At 37.0% G+C, this 15,051-nt stretch overlaps 1 protein-coding gene across 11 annotated transcripts in view; it reads left to right on the top strand.

Annotated features, from left to right (window-relative positions):
• Positions 1-15,051, top strand: part of DAB1 (DAB adaptor protein 1) — an 831,182-nt gene that overhangs the window by 763,097 nt on the left and 53,034 nt on the right. For 10 of the 11 annotated variants that reach the window (XM_089515260.1, XM_089515257.1, XM_089515259.1 and 7 more), the window contains 3 exons: positions 8,730-8,861; positions 12,627-12,746; positions 13,212-13,250. In XM_089515260.1, coding sequence (XP_089371386.1) covers positions 8,730-8,861; positions 12,627-12,746; positions 13,212-13,250 — 291 coding nt within the window. The remainder of the gene's footprint in view (positions 1-8,729; positions 8,862-12,626; positions 12,747-13,211; positions 13,251-15,051) is intronic. The other variant, XM_089515261.1, reaches the window with a different exon arrangement.

Here is a 15,051-nt window from a genome sequence, read left to right as displayed (position 1 = left end):
TCTAACTTGCATTGCATGAAGGGGACCATGCATTGGAAAGGACTTTGGGACCGTTCTACTGGCTCTGCTGTCATTGTTGCATGGCTCCCTATTCCTGCCTCTCCTGATTCAATGTTTTCACACTGACTGGATACCCAGACTGGAGAAACCAGCCCTCACAGTCTTCTAATCTGCATAGACCTCTATGAGAGCCAGAAACCAGATTGCTCAGGGTTCCAGTTTCCATGGGCATGCAAGGATTTGAATATTGTGTAGGATTTCCAAGCTCAGATCTTACACCCTGTGTGGTAATCTGGGAAAGTAAGGAGATATGCCACATCTGAAAGTGAGTCAGCAGTATTTGCTTAGGAGGCTGGAAATGGGTCATTTAACAGAGGAACATTTGGACTTTATCACATTAGGGGAGATCCCGTGGGGAAACGGGAGTTAAACATGATTTAAAGTACATTTGAATTTAAACCAAACTTACAAATTTGGTTAGCTTATCACATTAGGGACTGCCCAAGTGAAATAACGTGAAGTTAATCCAAACACAAAGCAGAGAAAAACGGCAGCTTTTTTACTTTTGGGTTGTTCCAAAAGTAAAAAAACCTGCTGGTTTTCTCTGCTTTGTGTTTGGATTAACTTTGCATTATTTCACGTTAACTGTGATGTCATGTGATAAGGCTTATCGCACAGGCCCTGGAATGGGCCTGTCACATTACAAAAGGGGGCATGATGGGAACGGGAGCAAGCATAAAACGCATCTTACTGCACAGGAGAATGCTGCTACCGCCACTGCAAGTTCCCATCATGTTCTGGATGTGTCCCAGAGGGGGCGATTTTCAGGAACTGTTTAGAAGCTTTGGGCATTTCCAGGGGTTTTTTTGGTTTAAATCTCATTTAATTCCTAATTTCCCACAGAATCTCGCTAGCATGATAAACTATCAAAGACTGAATTCTTAAAGTAAAGGATAACAACTTGATCAAGAATGTGGGAGGTGTGTTGGCATAGGCCAACATTCCTCCCACCAATCTGTTTTATTAACAAAAGGAAATACCTTATACAGGTATACGTAAGGGCCTGAACAGACAGGCCAAAATAAAGCTGCTTCAGGACACTTTGGAGGTATGCTGTTTAAATAATGTATGCGTCCTTAGAGGCCAGAAGCCACACCAAAGCCACGCTCCAGTCCTAAGGTGCAGCTTCCAGCCTCTTAGGACAGTGAAGATTTATTGCATTGTTTTCTGAAGAAGGTCTGCATTTCTCCAGTTCTCTTTCACCATCCTCCCAAGTGTCAATGCTGATTTTTAAAAAAACAAGCTTTTAGCTAAACAGAAGACAAGGAAGCACATGGGGGCTGCGGAGATGTACCAAGATTTTGTGAAAAGGAGCTTCACTGCCAGGGGCTTTGTTAACTGGGGTATGTTTCTGTGTTGCCTTCTGCAACCTATAAAGAGATGGCATTTTAAAATCTTAAAATCTCTTCACTGGCTGCCTGTTAATTTCCGGGCACAGTACAAGGTGTTGGTTATAACCTTTAAAGCCCTACGTGGCTTGGGCCCAACCTATTTGAGGGATCGCCTGCTTCCATATAATCCGCCCCGCACCCTCAGGTCCTCTGGGAGGAATCTATTGCAGCTTTTAAAAATCAGACTAACTGCTACCTCCCAGAGGGCCTTTTCTGCAATTGCTCCCAGACTATGGAACGGCCTGCTGGACGAGATCTGTCAAATTGCCAGCTTAGACAGCTTTAAAAAAGCTGTCAAGACGGATCTCTTCCGGCAGGCCTTTCCTGAATAAAAGTGACCAGCCACAGAATGACTGCCCCTCACATCATGTATCAGCCCACCATTCTGTCCTTGTATTTGTGTGTGTGTGTGTGTTTTAATAGATATTTTAATTGTACATGTTTAATCCTGTTTTAAGGGGGGGAATTTGGGACATAATTTTGTAAATGTGGATTTTAATATGTTGTGAGCCGCTTTGATTGTCTTGTAACAGAAAAGCAGGATATAAATAAAAGTTTTATTTTATTATTTATTAAATGAAAAATAAATTAGATGTCTTGAACAATAGGCTGCAGTTAATTCAAGCACTATTGGCATTGCAGTCTGTCGTTCCTTTTTATAGTACTGAGAAAATGGGTGTGGTAGGAGTGATACATAAAGCAAAGCTGAATATGCATGACTTATGGCAAGCTCTGAGGGTAAATTTACATTTAAAGTTCTATAGCTGTAATCCCTGCTTCACTTTCAAATAGTATTGAATATGACTGCTCCCTTTTATTTTGATATTGCAGCTTTTCTAGTTCTTTTCTTGGGAGCGTGGCTGATGAAATTGGTTTCCTTTTTCTTACTTGTGACCTTAATTCTGTGTTCGGCTTCCAGGAAATAAATTTATCCATTAAAAAAAAACCAAGGGAACAGTTCTGTTGCCATGCCTAGCACAGAAACTAACCCTGTTATTGGAGGTGATTGCTGGCCCTTCTAAGTACTTAATTGATCATCCTGATTGATTTCACCAGGACTGGAGGCTGAAGAAAAGAAACAGGGGTTTGTGTGTGGAGGGGAGCAGGGTAAGAATAAGGGATTAATGGCTTTATGACATACTCTTAGCAGCTTGAGAGAAAAGAGAAAATCAAGAGATCTTTGAAGGAGCTTAATCCTGTGAGTATTATGTATAGACTCCACTATGGGCAGAAGCTAAAAACAGTATTCAGAGTCATGTGTCAGTAAAAGGAAGGATGCAATGAAATAATTTCAGTTGCATGCACTAAACATGGAACATTAATTGTTAATTGGAGAGGTTTTTCAGTGTCTGCCCAATCACAACACAACACAACACAACACACACACAGTACTTTGTTGTTATGGCTTACTCTATGTGATCTACCTTTAATGGGTCTATAGAAGTCAAGATCCCATACAAACACCAGTGGCTGTCTGTGTGCATATGCCGGGGGTGGGGGGGATGGTGGCACCTTACTGTGTCCAGCTAATGGATAAGGAGTAGAAAAAGGGAAGCCTTGAAAATTCCCTGTAGAATTTATGTTGTAATTGACTGTAATTCACATCATAATGAGTGGTTAGAAAAATAGGCATAGGAGGTTCTGGCTGTGGGCATGTAAGCATCTGCCTTAAAACCTTTACAGTAGTTGACATTGATTTATATCATAGTACGATGTAATGATAGAAAACTGGAATATTTCTTCTGTTCTACTTTACATTACATTTACGTTATCAAAGGGATTTGAAGAATTTTGACGAAGAGTTCTCTTCAAAAGCTATGAGAAATCTTAGTTAATAACCCTGCAACACTAACTAGATGTAGTAAGTTCCCCTTTGTTGCTTTTTGAACCAAACAAACTTCTCTGTTTACTAAGATGTGCATCTCAGCCTGTTTGAAACTTTAACATTTCTTTTCTTCCCTGAGCCTGCAACCTGTTGCAGCTAGAAAGTGGAAGACACACACAAGGGTGAATTTTTTAAAACTCTTTTTATGCCATCCTCATCCCCTAATTTTTGTACCCAAAATAATTCTGGGGAACTTCAAAGCTCATGCAATCTTTTCACCACTTTTGTAACATTTCAGTGGTTCTAATGAAGGAATTGCACCGCTTTGTCTTCTGTTCTTATTAATGGACCATATTAGAGAAGGTTGAAAAATTGGTTTCCTAACAGTTGAAAAAATCCATAAAGAAGAAGAAGAACAGAAAAAATATTGTGCAATTTTCTCCCAATATTCAAAAATTTTGATGTGTTGAGGAGGAATTATCCTGTACTGAAAATCCATATTCCTTTTGCATCAAATGCTGTACATACATCTTGGTTTTGGTACAGTAAACCTTGCACAAAAAAACCAGATGTTTGCACAAAAACACTTTTTTTTGTACACAGAAACATTATTTCACAGCACTTTAGGATGACTGAATATGGGGAGAATACTATAGGGAGAAAACTAATGTGATTATTTGCCTAACTACTTAATAGCCTGATTTTTTAAAACATCAATGAAGGTTCCCAAATAAAATGTTTCCATCTTCTGTCTCTGCACTGTAGGTGATATTTTTTCATGGTAGACTAATCTTTATGTCTACTTACACACATAAGGAGTCTGTTCATAGTTTAAATTTTGTGCAAATATTGCTTTGTAATCAATAAAACAGTGTCAAAGAACTTTGATTTAGTGGGAGTCTGAAATACCATTTTTTATATTACGCATTGGGGAGGGGGGTATTTAGTATCACAATTAGAGGGAAAGCATGCAACCTGAACACAGAAAAAAGAATCTTATAATTTAAAATAATTATATTATGTAAATAAGATCTCATCATTAATACACTGGAGAACATGTAATTCTCATGAAGAATGGGTATCCAATACAACAAAATTAACTTACTCTAGCTAGAGTTATTGACAGTCTGGCATACTATATATTGGACATGAAGTAAGTGGGACTCTATGACTAATACAGTATTTCTGTGCTGGTTTAAGCTAAAATGGGGTTTAGACCCTTATAGATCACAAGATAAGTCCAGTTGCTGATCCCTAGTACACTAGATTCATTGACAGAGTGACCAGATGCCATAACCACAAAGGAAGACTAAGACACCGCAAAATGTAGGACCTTCAAGAAAAATATAGGACATTATAAAAAAAAAGCTAAAAACACGAATGTAAATATTAATCCATTTCTTATGCCTAATATACAGCTATATTATTACATATACTGTAATTTTGTACTGAACTGTATTTTTCTGATGAACATATCTTCATTAAAATGCTTTGTTGGTTTGCAATATACTTATAGAACTGTGAGCAAGACAAATGCTTAACATTGTACTTTATTAGCAACAAACCCAAACATTTAAATTATTCCTTTCATTTGTCTATTGCGCTGAAATTAAAGAAAAGGCTCTTTTAACATTTGCACTGTGTCCTTCAGCCACTCATTGCCTAACACATTTGTCACCCTTTTCCCCTCTGAGAAACAAACATTCCCCAAGCTCTGGGGGCAAGTCCTGTCTGCTGCTGCTGTTAGGAAAAAAGAACTTCAGAAAGATCCATTCTATCCCTGTATTTGTAGTGAGAACAGGTTGTCAAGTAGACAAATTTCTCAAAGGGGAACAGCAAACATGGTGTTACTCAGTGGGCTTCTTAATCATGCTCAAAATGGAGGATATTTTGGAATTCCTCCTGGACAGAAGGCTGAAATGTAGGACATGTCCTTGGAAAAGAGGACATCTGGTCATCCTACCCATTGAATGTATGGGACTTGTTACATCAACACTTATATAAGTCCATTGATTGAACACTTCTGCTCCAGTTGCACTCACCACTGGAGTCAGTCAACACTCTTCATGTCTTTAGTAAGAGATGTATATCCATTCCAGTCACTGACTTTACTAATATAATGTTCTTTACCTAACTTTATAATAATGAATTATTATTGTACTATTTGATTGTTTGCATTTCATATAGAGAAGAGTTCTCTCAGTGGTTTATATAGAATACATCCACAACATCTTGAGTTGCTATTTTTGCTTAAATCTTAATAAACAGCTGGGTACCACATTACTGTCGTGTGTGTGTGTGTGTGTATAGCTAATGTATCTATTCCTTAAAATTTGTATTTAAGTTTTTCCTTTCTATTACAATACTATAATGTGTGTTCTTCTCTCTCTTCCTTGTCTCATCTTTCCTCCTAAACCTACTTTACAACATGTATTCTCCATTACGTTTAATAATATTTCCTTTCATCCTGTGACAGCCTTGGCTTTATTTTTTATTCCTCTTTGTTCTCTAGATTCAGGCTGTAGCTAAGTCATGCCAATTTTTTCTTTATAATATTTTTACAATTATACCTGTTCTGTCAGCTTCCTCTGCTAAATCCTTGCTTCATGCCTTGGTTATCTCCCGCCTTGACTACTGCAATCTTCCTTTGACTGGACTCCCATTCATCCACCTTAGTCCTCTGGTTTCCAACCAACATTCTACGGCTAATATTATCTTTCTGGCTCACCGCTTTGATCATGTTGCCCCTCTTCTGGTATCTCTTCACTGGCTACCCATTTCTTTTAGGGTTTCATATAAGCTTCTTCTCTTAACATTTAAAGCTTTACACAACCTAGCCCCCCTTATCTGTCAGCTCGTATTTCATCTTACCACCCTGCTTGAGCTCTAGGGTCCAGAGGTTTGGGGCTTCTTACCAGACAAGGGCTTCATCTTCCTCGGCTTGGGTTCATACTTTTTCACTTGCTGCACCATACTCCTGGAACCGCCTTCCTCAACATCTGTGGAATATTGCTTCTTTTGCTAACTTTAAATCCGAATTAAAGACTTTCTTGTTCTCTGAAGCATTTGGAACTTAATTTTAATATTGTATTATTATTATTATTATTATTATTATTATTATTAATGTCTATAGTGCTGTAAATGTACATAGCTCATTACATACAAATAATCAAATCAGTAAAAATATAAAACCTGCCAATGGCATACAATCTACAAAATACATATAAACAATAGTATAACTTAGATTTGATCCTTTCTAGAATATTTTTTTAGATACAGATAAATCACTACACATACATGCACACACAGACTGTGTTACACCAAATGATTTTGGAAAAAAGGAGTGGGATGACACATGTTGTCCCTATCCCAACCCATGTGCATTCATTTGTGTACTGAAACAGTATTTGTACAATTAAAAATGGATGCACATAGATCCTTCTTTGTTTAAACAGGATCCTGTCTTTTTCATCTGCTATATCACCAGTTCGCGGCCTTTGGCCCAACAGCTGAATTGGACACCAGCCAGCTTTGCTCATGGTGAAGCACTCTGAAAACTGAAGTGCAAAACATCCACAGAACCAAAAACTGAGAATCCCTGTTCTATATGCAAAAGAAAGAGAACCATATTTTATCCATGCGTCTATGGTCTGAAAGTGCCATCTTCAGGCCGATCATGGGGCATGGCATACAGATGACACACGGCCTCATATCAAGCCAAAGCTGCTTTGGGGCCACCAGCAAAAGGAAGCTTGCTGCAGGCCCGTTCAGAACCGCGGTGGTGGCAGACCTCAGGACCACAGTCTGGTAGCCACAGCCCCATGCCAAATAATAATAATAATAATAATAATAATAATAATAATAATAATAATAATTTATTTGTATCCCACCTCTCCCTATATTGGATCGAGGCAGGTAACAGCAAACAAGAATAATAAAATCAAACATGAATATCAATAGATAAAAACATAGCAGGGCATATTAAATCCTAGTTCCCCAATTTCCCTCCCACCCTAAAATACTATTAAAAACAATTCCTAATAAAATAGTTAATAAAATAAATTGAGATCAAAGTCTGGTGGGTTCAGCTAAACCAATAGAGCATGAAAATTCTGAGGAGATCAGTTTGGGAAAGCCTGCTGGAAGAGATCCAGTTTTATTGCCTTCTTAAAGGCCTCCAAAGATGGCAGATCTTATCAAACAGGTCATTCCAGATTTTTGGAGCAGCAACAGAGAACATCCTCTGGGAAGTCGTCTTCAGTCTAGTTCTATCTAACTGCAGTAGGTTCTTCCCAGAGGACCTGAGAGAGTGGGAAGGACTGTATGAGAGGAGGCATTCCCTCAGGAAAGCTGGGCAAATGAGGAGCAACTGTGGCTGGAGCGGTCAGAGTCCATTCCAAGCTATCAGTCGGCTTGCCTCCAATGTCTATATTATTATCTAGAGGTTATTCTTAACAATAACTGGATAGTCTTTTGTATAGGCATACATGTACAATTGTTTAATCTGCACAATTCTTAATGTAAAACATACTTTAAAATATTCAAGATAAACAATTCCAACAGTGGCTATAGCTGATTTAGAAGGGTAGCGGGTTCCGATATTGGTGGCTGGTTATCTATTCAGGAAAGGCCTGCCAGAAGAGATCTGTCTTAACAGCTTTTTTAAAGAGGGAATAAGCCTGTCCAGTGCAGAGTTGGTAAAGCATAGCTGTAGGAAGAAATATTAGAGCCCTAACTGAGAGGTATGAGCATACTGTTGACATGTTAATGTACCTGAACGCAACCCCAAAACAAAGCAAAACCTATGTGGAAATGATAATCCAGCCACAACTTGTGCTTAAAGAGAGTCTAAATCATCATGGGAGAAATTCTACAATCCCTTCAATCTGGGTACCATGACCAGACAAGGAAGTCAGTATCATATCAACAGGCTGGATCCATAACTTATACATGTTAATGTAGATGTCTGATTATAACCTTTGTAAGTTGGACTTGGAGATTGTTGCCCTACTTCCTCCATCCCCCTTGCACATACTATGCACATTCATTTTTAAGAAACATTTGTCAGTGAAATGAATGAATGAAATTTATGGCTGTTGAAGGAGCTGTTGTGCCCCAATCAATCCCAGCATCCACAGTGAAAAACAAACCATTGTTGATTGATTAGAAGTGGATAATAATCGTCAAAATGATATTCAGTTAAATAGGAGAAATTTTTCTAATTACCAACAACATCCTGGATAAAATGCATAGTATATGACAATCTTTCTAAATGTGGTCAAATCAATGGGCAATGGCTCTTGAAGAACATAGATTGAATGTGTTTCTTTTCACAATAACCCTATTGTCATTCACATTTATCCTACTAGAGGTAAATAACGTCCTTCAGTCACAGTGTAAGCTTTCAATTAAATATGCCCTATGCTTTCTTCTGCTTTTTTGTTTATGAACAGCTATTACAGCACCATCATGCAGTTCATGAAATTTCATATATTGCAAAGGATATTACGGACCATCGGGCCTTTGGATATGTGTGCGGAAAGGAAGGGAATCATAGATTTGTGGCAATAAAAACAGCCCAGGCAGTAAGTATCAAGATTATTGTCATTTTCTGTAGTTTAACCCAATTTGATAGCTCTGTCTAGAATACTGCTGTTTTGAAAGGGCAGCCTGCAAGATTTGTTTATGCAGTGTATAATGCTGTCAGATGTGCCTGCATAAATGTTCTGATATGGCAGTTTGGCAACACCAGTCTGAAATAAAAGAATACAATTCAACCTTCTCAGTTTTTTCTTCTTGAAGTATTCCTTCTAATTAGTAATTATTTTATTTTCTAATTAAACAGGATACACTAGCTGAATACAAATACGTTTACTTAGGCTCCTCAACTAATTTAGATAGAAAATGATGGAAAACAAATAGCTACTTAGCATAGTTTACTCTCATTTCTTTGTATTAAAGACCACTAATAAATATAAGCAATGCCTTTTATGCTCATAATTATAATTACCATTAATCTGCAAATATAATTAGTTTATATAGAAATGAGCCATAGCCTTGTTAAAATGTACAGCTAGACCAATATAAACAAGGTACAAATTAATGCAGTGAGATAGGGCATTTTTTTTTTCCTTTTCAAAATGCTTAGGGCTGCAGTCCTTAGAACTCAATTTTAAAAGCCAAGGTAAGTTAGAGTAAATTTATTGGTGCTGATTGAGTCACATTGATTGAAAACTCAAATAAAATGTAGTCATAATGGGCTCCATAGTGGCTAATGTATCCCAATCCCATCTCACTTGGATTTGTAGATTCACAGATTTTTCCAAGACAAAATTCCTGAATATTAAGATGATTGAAGATATTATTTCCACCAAACAATTCAGTAGCATTGTTTCTCGATTAAGAGGCAGATGAAAAAAACTGCAGTTTAGAATGGGAGGACATTAGAGATGTGAAAGCCAGGAGAAAACTGGAGAGACCTCTTTTTCAAGGATTATTTTGGATGTTTTTTCCTCCTAAAAAAGTGGGAATAAACTAATTCATTTCTACCTTGATTTCACATACCAAAATGATTTTGAGCATGCTCAGGACATCTTGTTAGTAACCTGTTTTGTAGAATACAGTCAGCCCTCTATATCTACAGATTTCTTATCCACAGATTCAACCATTAGTGGCTTGAAAATATTTTTTAAAATATATAAATTCTAAAAAGCAAACTTTGATTTTGCCATTTTATATAAGGGACACCACTTATATCTGCTACTGTATTTAATGAGAATTGAGCATTCACAGATTTTGGTAGCCACAGGGGGTCCTGGAACCAAACCCCAGCAGATACCAAGGACCAATTGTATTTAAAAAAATCTTCTGGGCCAGTCATAACCTTTTCTGCAGTATGTGAGAGGGATGGAGCTTTGTTCTGGTGCTCCAACAAACTGCAGTTCCCAGAATTTCATAGCCTTGTGCCATGACAGTTAAAGTGGTGTTAAACCAGATTATTTCTGCAGTGTGGATGCAGCCATGGTGGCAAAGCCTAGGCACACAATCAGGGATGAGAAGACTGGAAGACTAGGGATGGGGGTGGAGGTAACAAAACGATTCTTGAGTATTAAGAAAGTAAGATGATGAGAATCCTTTTGAAGCCTCTTTTCATTTTTTCCCCAAGTCTTCAAATATACTTGAGAACTATTTCTGCTTCAGGGCAGACATAACTTTTCCCCTCATGGTCATTTGTAAGGGCACAATAATTTAAACAAGCACACCCCTATACAAGAGGGCCTCTATTTCATCTTGCTTCTTTCCCGTTTCAAATGCCATCCTTTCCCATGATATTTTTAAGATGATCTTGTGTTGGAAATACACCAAATCAAGAAAGGGTAATGAAACATGCCTCACTTATGGCAAAACTTCAGTTTTTAGATGACAATGAAGATGATAAAGATAAATCATTAGAACAATCAGAGGCTGCAGAAAATGATAGCTGAGAAAAAGAGACTGGGTATACAAAGTCTCGAGTAGCCAAAATAGTGTTCAGTGAGTCCTGAATCCTGCCTTTCCCCCATCTAACTTTTCTGAAAATGAATTGTCCCTATCTGTGTTTGAATGTGCAAATAAGTGTGAGGCTGCATTTACATTGCAGAAATAATTCAGTTTAACACTGCTTTAACTGTCTTGGCTCCATGCTATGGAATCCTGGGATTTGTAATTTGTTGTGGCACCAGAGATTTCTGACAGAGAAGGCGAAATATTTCAAAAAACTAGAAATCCCACAATTCCACAGCATTGAGCCATGGCAGTTCAAGCAGTGTAAAACTGCATTCATTCTGCAATGCAGATGCAGCCTAAGTCTCACTTACAAAAAATTGTTTATTTTACTTTAATGTTAATACTTTATATTTGTTTTTGTTTTTGTTTTTAGTTCCTTTTCCCATAAAATATTTTTAAAGGATTTCTTAGCAGTGCCATTTGTAATTAAATGAAAAACATTTAAATATAAATTAAATTAATATATTTGTCTGAATAATCTATTGTTTTAAATTTAATGTATCAAATGTGGTGATTTATTTGTAATCAATTTGTACATTAATATATTTTATGTTGATAAAGTTCAGTATTGCATATTTTCCCTTCCCTCACCACCCACCAATGATTTCCATTTTCATTAGAAAGAAAGAGAGAGACGCAAATTTTCCCTATGGCTTCAACAACCCTGGAAAAATTGGAATTGTTTAATGTTGATGGTTTATGCCAAACTTTTGTTACAAGGTCCAAAGAGAATTACTTTCACGTTCCACATGTTGGTGTTCATACCCTGATGATGTCACATGAATGTGAATTATTTTATTCATCTCTGATAATCATATTGTATTTTAGTTTTCAACTGTCCACATATATTCTTCTGCATGGCCCATGATAGGGCATTACTTCCAAATTCAGTTTCCACACACACACACACACACACACACACACACACACACACCTAAAAACAAGCAAAGGTTTTAGAGCTAGATGCAAAACAGTTACCTAAAACATTTCCAAAATAATCATCATGCGAGGTGACTCAGATACTGAAGATGTTACTTGATTGGGTTGATTGGCAGTTCACAGAATCTGTGACAATTTAATCAAAAGAAAGGAGATTATCACATTGAAGAACTTTTGGACTTATACCAAGAAAATGCAGGCTTTGTATTTAATTTAATTTCATAATCATCAGTTTGGAGTTTCATGATGAACAGAGCCCTCACACTTATCTACAAATGCCTGTAAATCAAATGGTTTGGCTGTCATCTGTTGGCGATGGGTTCATTGACACTAAAAAAAAATATTGCAGTACTGTTATTCTACTTTAAAGACTATGGTTGAATCCTGTGGAATCCTGGGGTTTGTACTGTTAGCAGAGAATTTAGACTTATCAGCCAGTGAGCTCTAGTGCTTCACCAGATTACCGGTTCAGGATTCCATAGGATGGAACAATGGCAGTTAAAATTAAAGTGAAATAATAGCACTATAATTTTGTTGTGTACATAGACCCCATGTCAGCACATGAACAAATCTCATTTAACATCTCAAGCAACAACAAAAAAACTTGAATAAATGGTTCGCAATACAACCGAACATTACAAATGTGACAAATTAAATGAATCAGATAATTTCAAACGTAATCACCATAATTCATTCCAGCTTGCTGAAGTGGCTTACTTCCAAGGATTTCATTGGAACTGATACAAAATAAATATTTTGATTATTTCCATCTAGTCTTTTTTCATCAGGAAAGGTCATACTTAGTAGATGTGTTTTTTCTCATATTATCAAAAATACTAATAATGTTTTATTTTGTTTCCATGTAGGCTGAGCCTGTCATTCTGGACTTGCGAGACCTCTTTCAACTCATTTATGAGTTGAAACAAAGGGAAGAGCTGGAGAAAAAGGCACAGAAAGATAAACAGTGTGAACAAGCAGTATATCAGGTAATTTATTCTTGGTAGATGCATGGGGCTATTCTCTGCTCCTGAAATCAAACATGTATGAATTTGTCCTATTTATATCAATAGTGGGTTCCATGATAATGAGTACTGATAGTAATTACAAAATTCTGTTGATGAGAAGATAATCAGTCTACAAGACCCATGTCCTTTTTTGAAAATGACTGCTATCTGGATTGCTATAGTATTGGCAGTGACTAAAAACAGCATTGACTCCAATGAAGCTATCAGTCAAGTATGAAATGAGCACATATACAGTAAAATTATATTTTATTGTATATGTGATAAAAGTGGGGACACTCTCACACTAAATGCATGTTTCTCAATGCAGCACTGAGTAAACATGAATATTCAGTTTCTTTACTCTCTAATACATAAATATGACTCTTGAACATCTGCTGTTCATATTCTTTCCCTTTTGTTTCTTACCTTCTGTCCTCTTTGCAATAGACAATTTTGGAAGAAGATGTAGAAGATCCTGTTTACCAGGTAATTTTTGAAGGCATACACAAACAATTTAAGAAATAGTTTGCAATGAGATCTTCCTATTCAACAGAACTGCAGATTTAAAAACAAAACATTTAGATACCCAATCCAGTCAGCAGTGGTAATTACAGTGTATTTTGAAAACATTGTATTGTTATGCACTAAATTCTAAAAATAATGTCCTAAGCATCTCCTAAAACTATTTACTGTATAGATATTAAAACCATTTTATAGCAGCCTATTTATATTTTTAAGAGTTGTGACACCTTTTGTCAGTTTAAAAAACTTTCACAGTCAATTTAAGAATATCTTCTGAATTAGTCTCACCAACTTCAGAAATCATTCTGAGAATTGTTTCTGTCCTCACAGGCTAAGAATTTTTGTACCAGAAAAAAAGAGAGGAAAGGACAAATATTCTGATTACCTATGTCAAATAACTGATAACTTTATTTATGTCCTATTAAAATTATTTAAATGACACACACTCATAAGAGATAGAGGTTACCCCTGGCCTCCTGTCATCCAGTCCAGGCCAAAACAGTGGGGGCAAGATCAGGCACAATCTTGCCTGACTAAGCATGGATCCAGTGGATCCAGCCCAGTCCCAGAATAAACAGCTGTTAGTTTGTTGTAATTTGACCCTGGGTTTGCCACAGAGTTTCCTAGGAACTCCCCCTTACTCTTTACCTTCCTACACCATTGCTGTTACTCAGAAGCCCCCCATCGCCACATCTGATGTGGAAACAAAGCAGCTGGCCATGTGGGTGCAGCCAGGAACCCCATTTCCATGTCAGACACTGCAACAGGGTGATTTTGAGTAAGAGTGATTGTGTGACAAGATAAGAATCAAGCTTAAATGTGTTTTAAATACCCTAGAAAAGTGAGGCCAGATGATATGTGACCAAAGTGGCTGGAATCCACTTTATTTGGTTTGTGCATTTCGGGCCTTGGTTGCCCTTAACCAAAGTCAGTACCAGTATATAGTTAAAAGTAAGCAAATTGAGGGAATGTAATTTAATAAAAACTTTATTAAAATACTTGTTTATCACTTCTCAATGCATCAGTATTACTAAAGTAAAGAACAGATAAAATATTCTTTAGAAATTAAACAAATGTTTAAAAAAGTATTTTAAAAATACACACATGATCGGTTCTGCTACTGTGGTGCTGTTATATAGGAAGTTTTGTCCTCTGTAGTCATCAGCCTAGCATTTCTGAATGGTTTTCTCCATTAAGAACCTTAAATCCCAGGCAGGCTTATACGGAAGAATGTGAACTTTTAGATGTCTTTTTTCTAAGCCACTGTTTCAGACCCCCCCTCCCCCTCCCCCGCGCAAGAGAAATACTGTGAATGCTCAAGCCCCATTGAAAACAATGAGGCTTCTGCATGCAGTGCGCACGCCATTGCCACTATTGGCGTATGGTTTTCAGCATAAGCTGTACCTTGAATTAACCACAGAAACAAAATGGAAGCCAGAGATGAAAGACGAGTGATTTATAATTTTTAAAATAAACAAAACAAAACAGATTGGCAGCTGCATTTTGCAATAGCCATAACTTGCAAACACTTTTTAAGGACAACCCTGCATAGAATGCATTACTGTAGTCTAACTAGGTGATAATTAAGGCATGGATTATTGTAGCCAAATCTTCCTTTCCCAGGAAGGGCATATATCTGGTGCATGAGCAGAAATTCCTGGGAGATATTGAAAAGATGTCACACAGATTTTCTGAGAAGATAACATAATCTGCAGACCAATTTCCAGAGTTTCTCCTACATGATTCTTTCATGTAGAAGTGTGTA

The sequence above is a fragment of the Sceloporus occidentalis genome, unplaced genomic scaffold (assembly GCF_023333645.1).
Source record: "Sceloporus occidentalis isolate IW3139 unplaced genomic scaffold, rSceOcc1.0.p SCAF_3, whole genome shotgun sequence".
Lineage (NCBI taxonomy): Eukaryota > Metazoa > Chordata > Lepidosauria > Squamata > Phrynosomatidae > Sceloporus > Sceloporus occidentalis.
The sequence above is the reverse complement of the archived record's forward strand: the minus strand, read 5'-3'. Positions and strand labels throughout refer to the sequence as shown.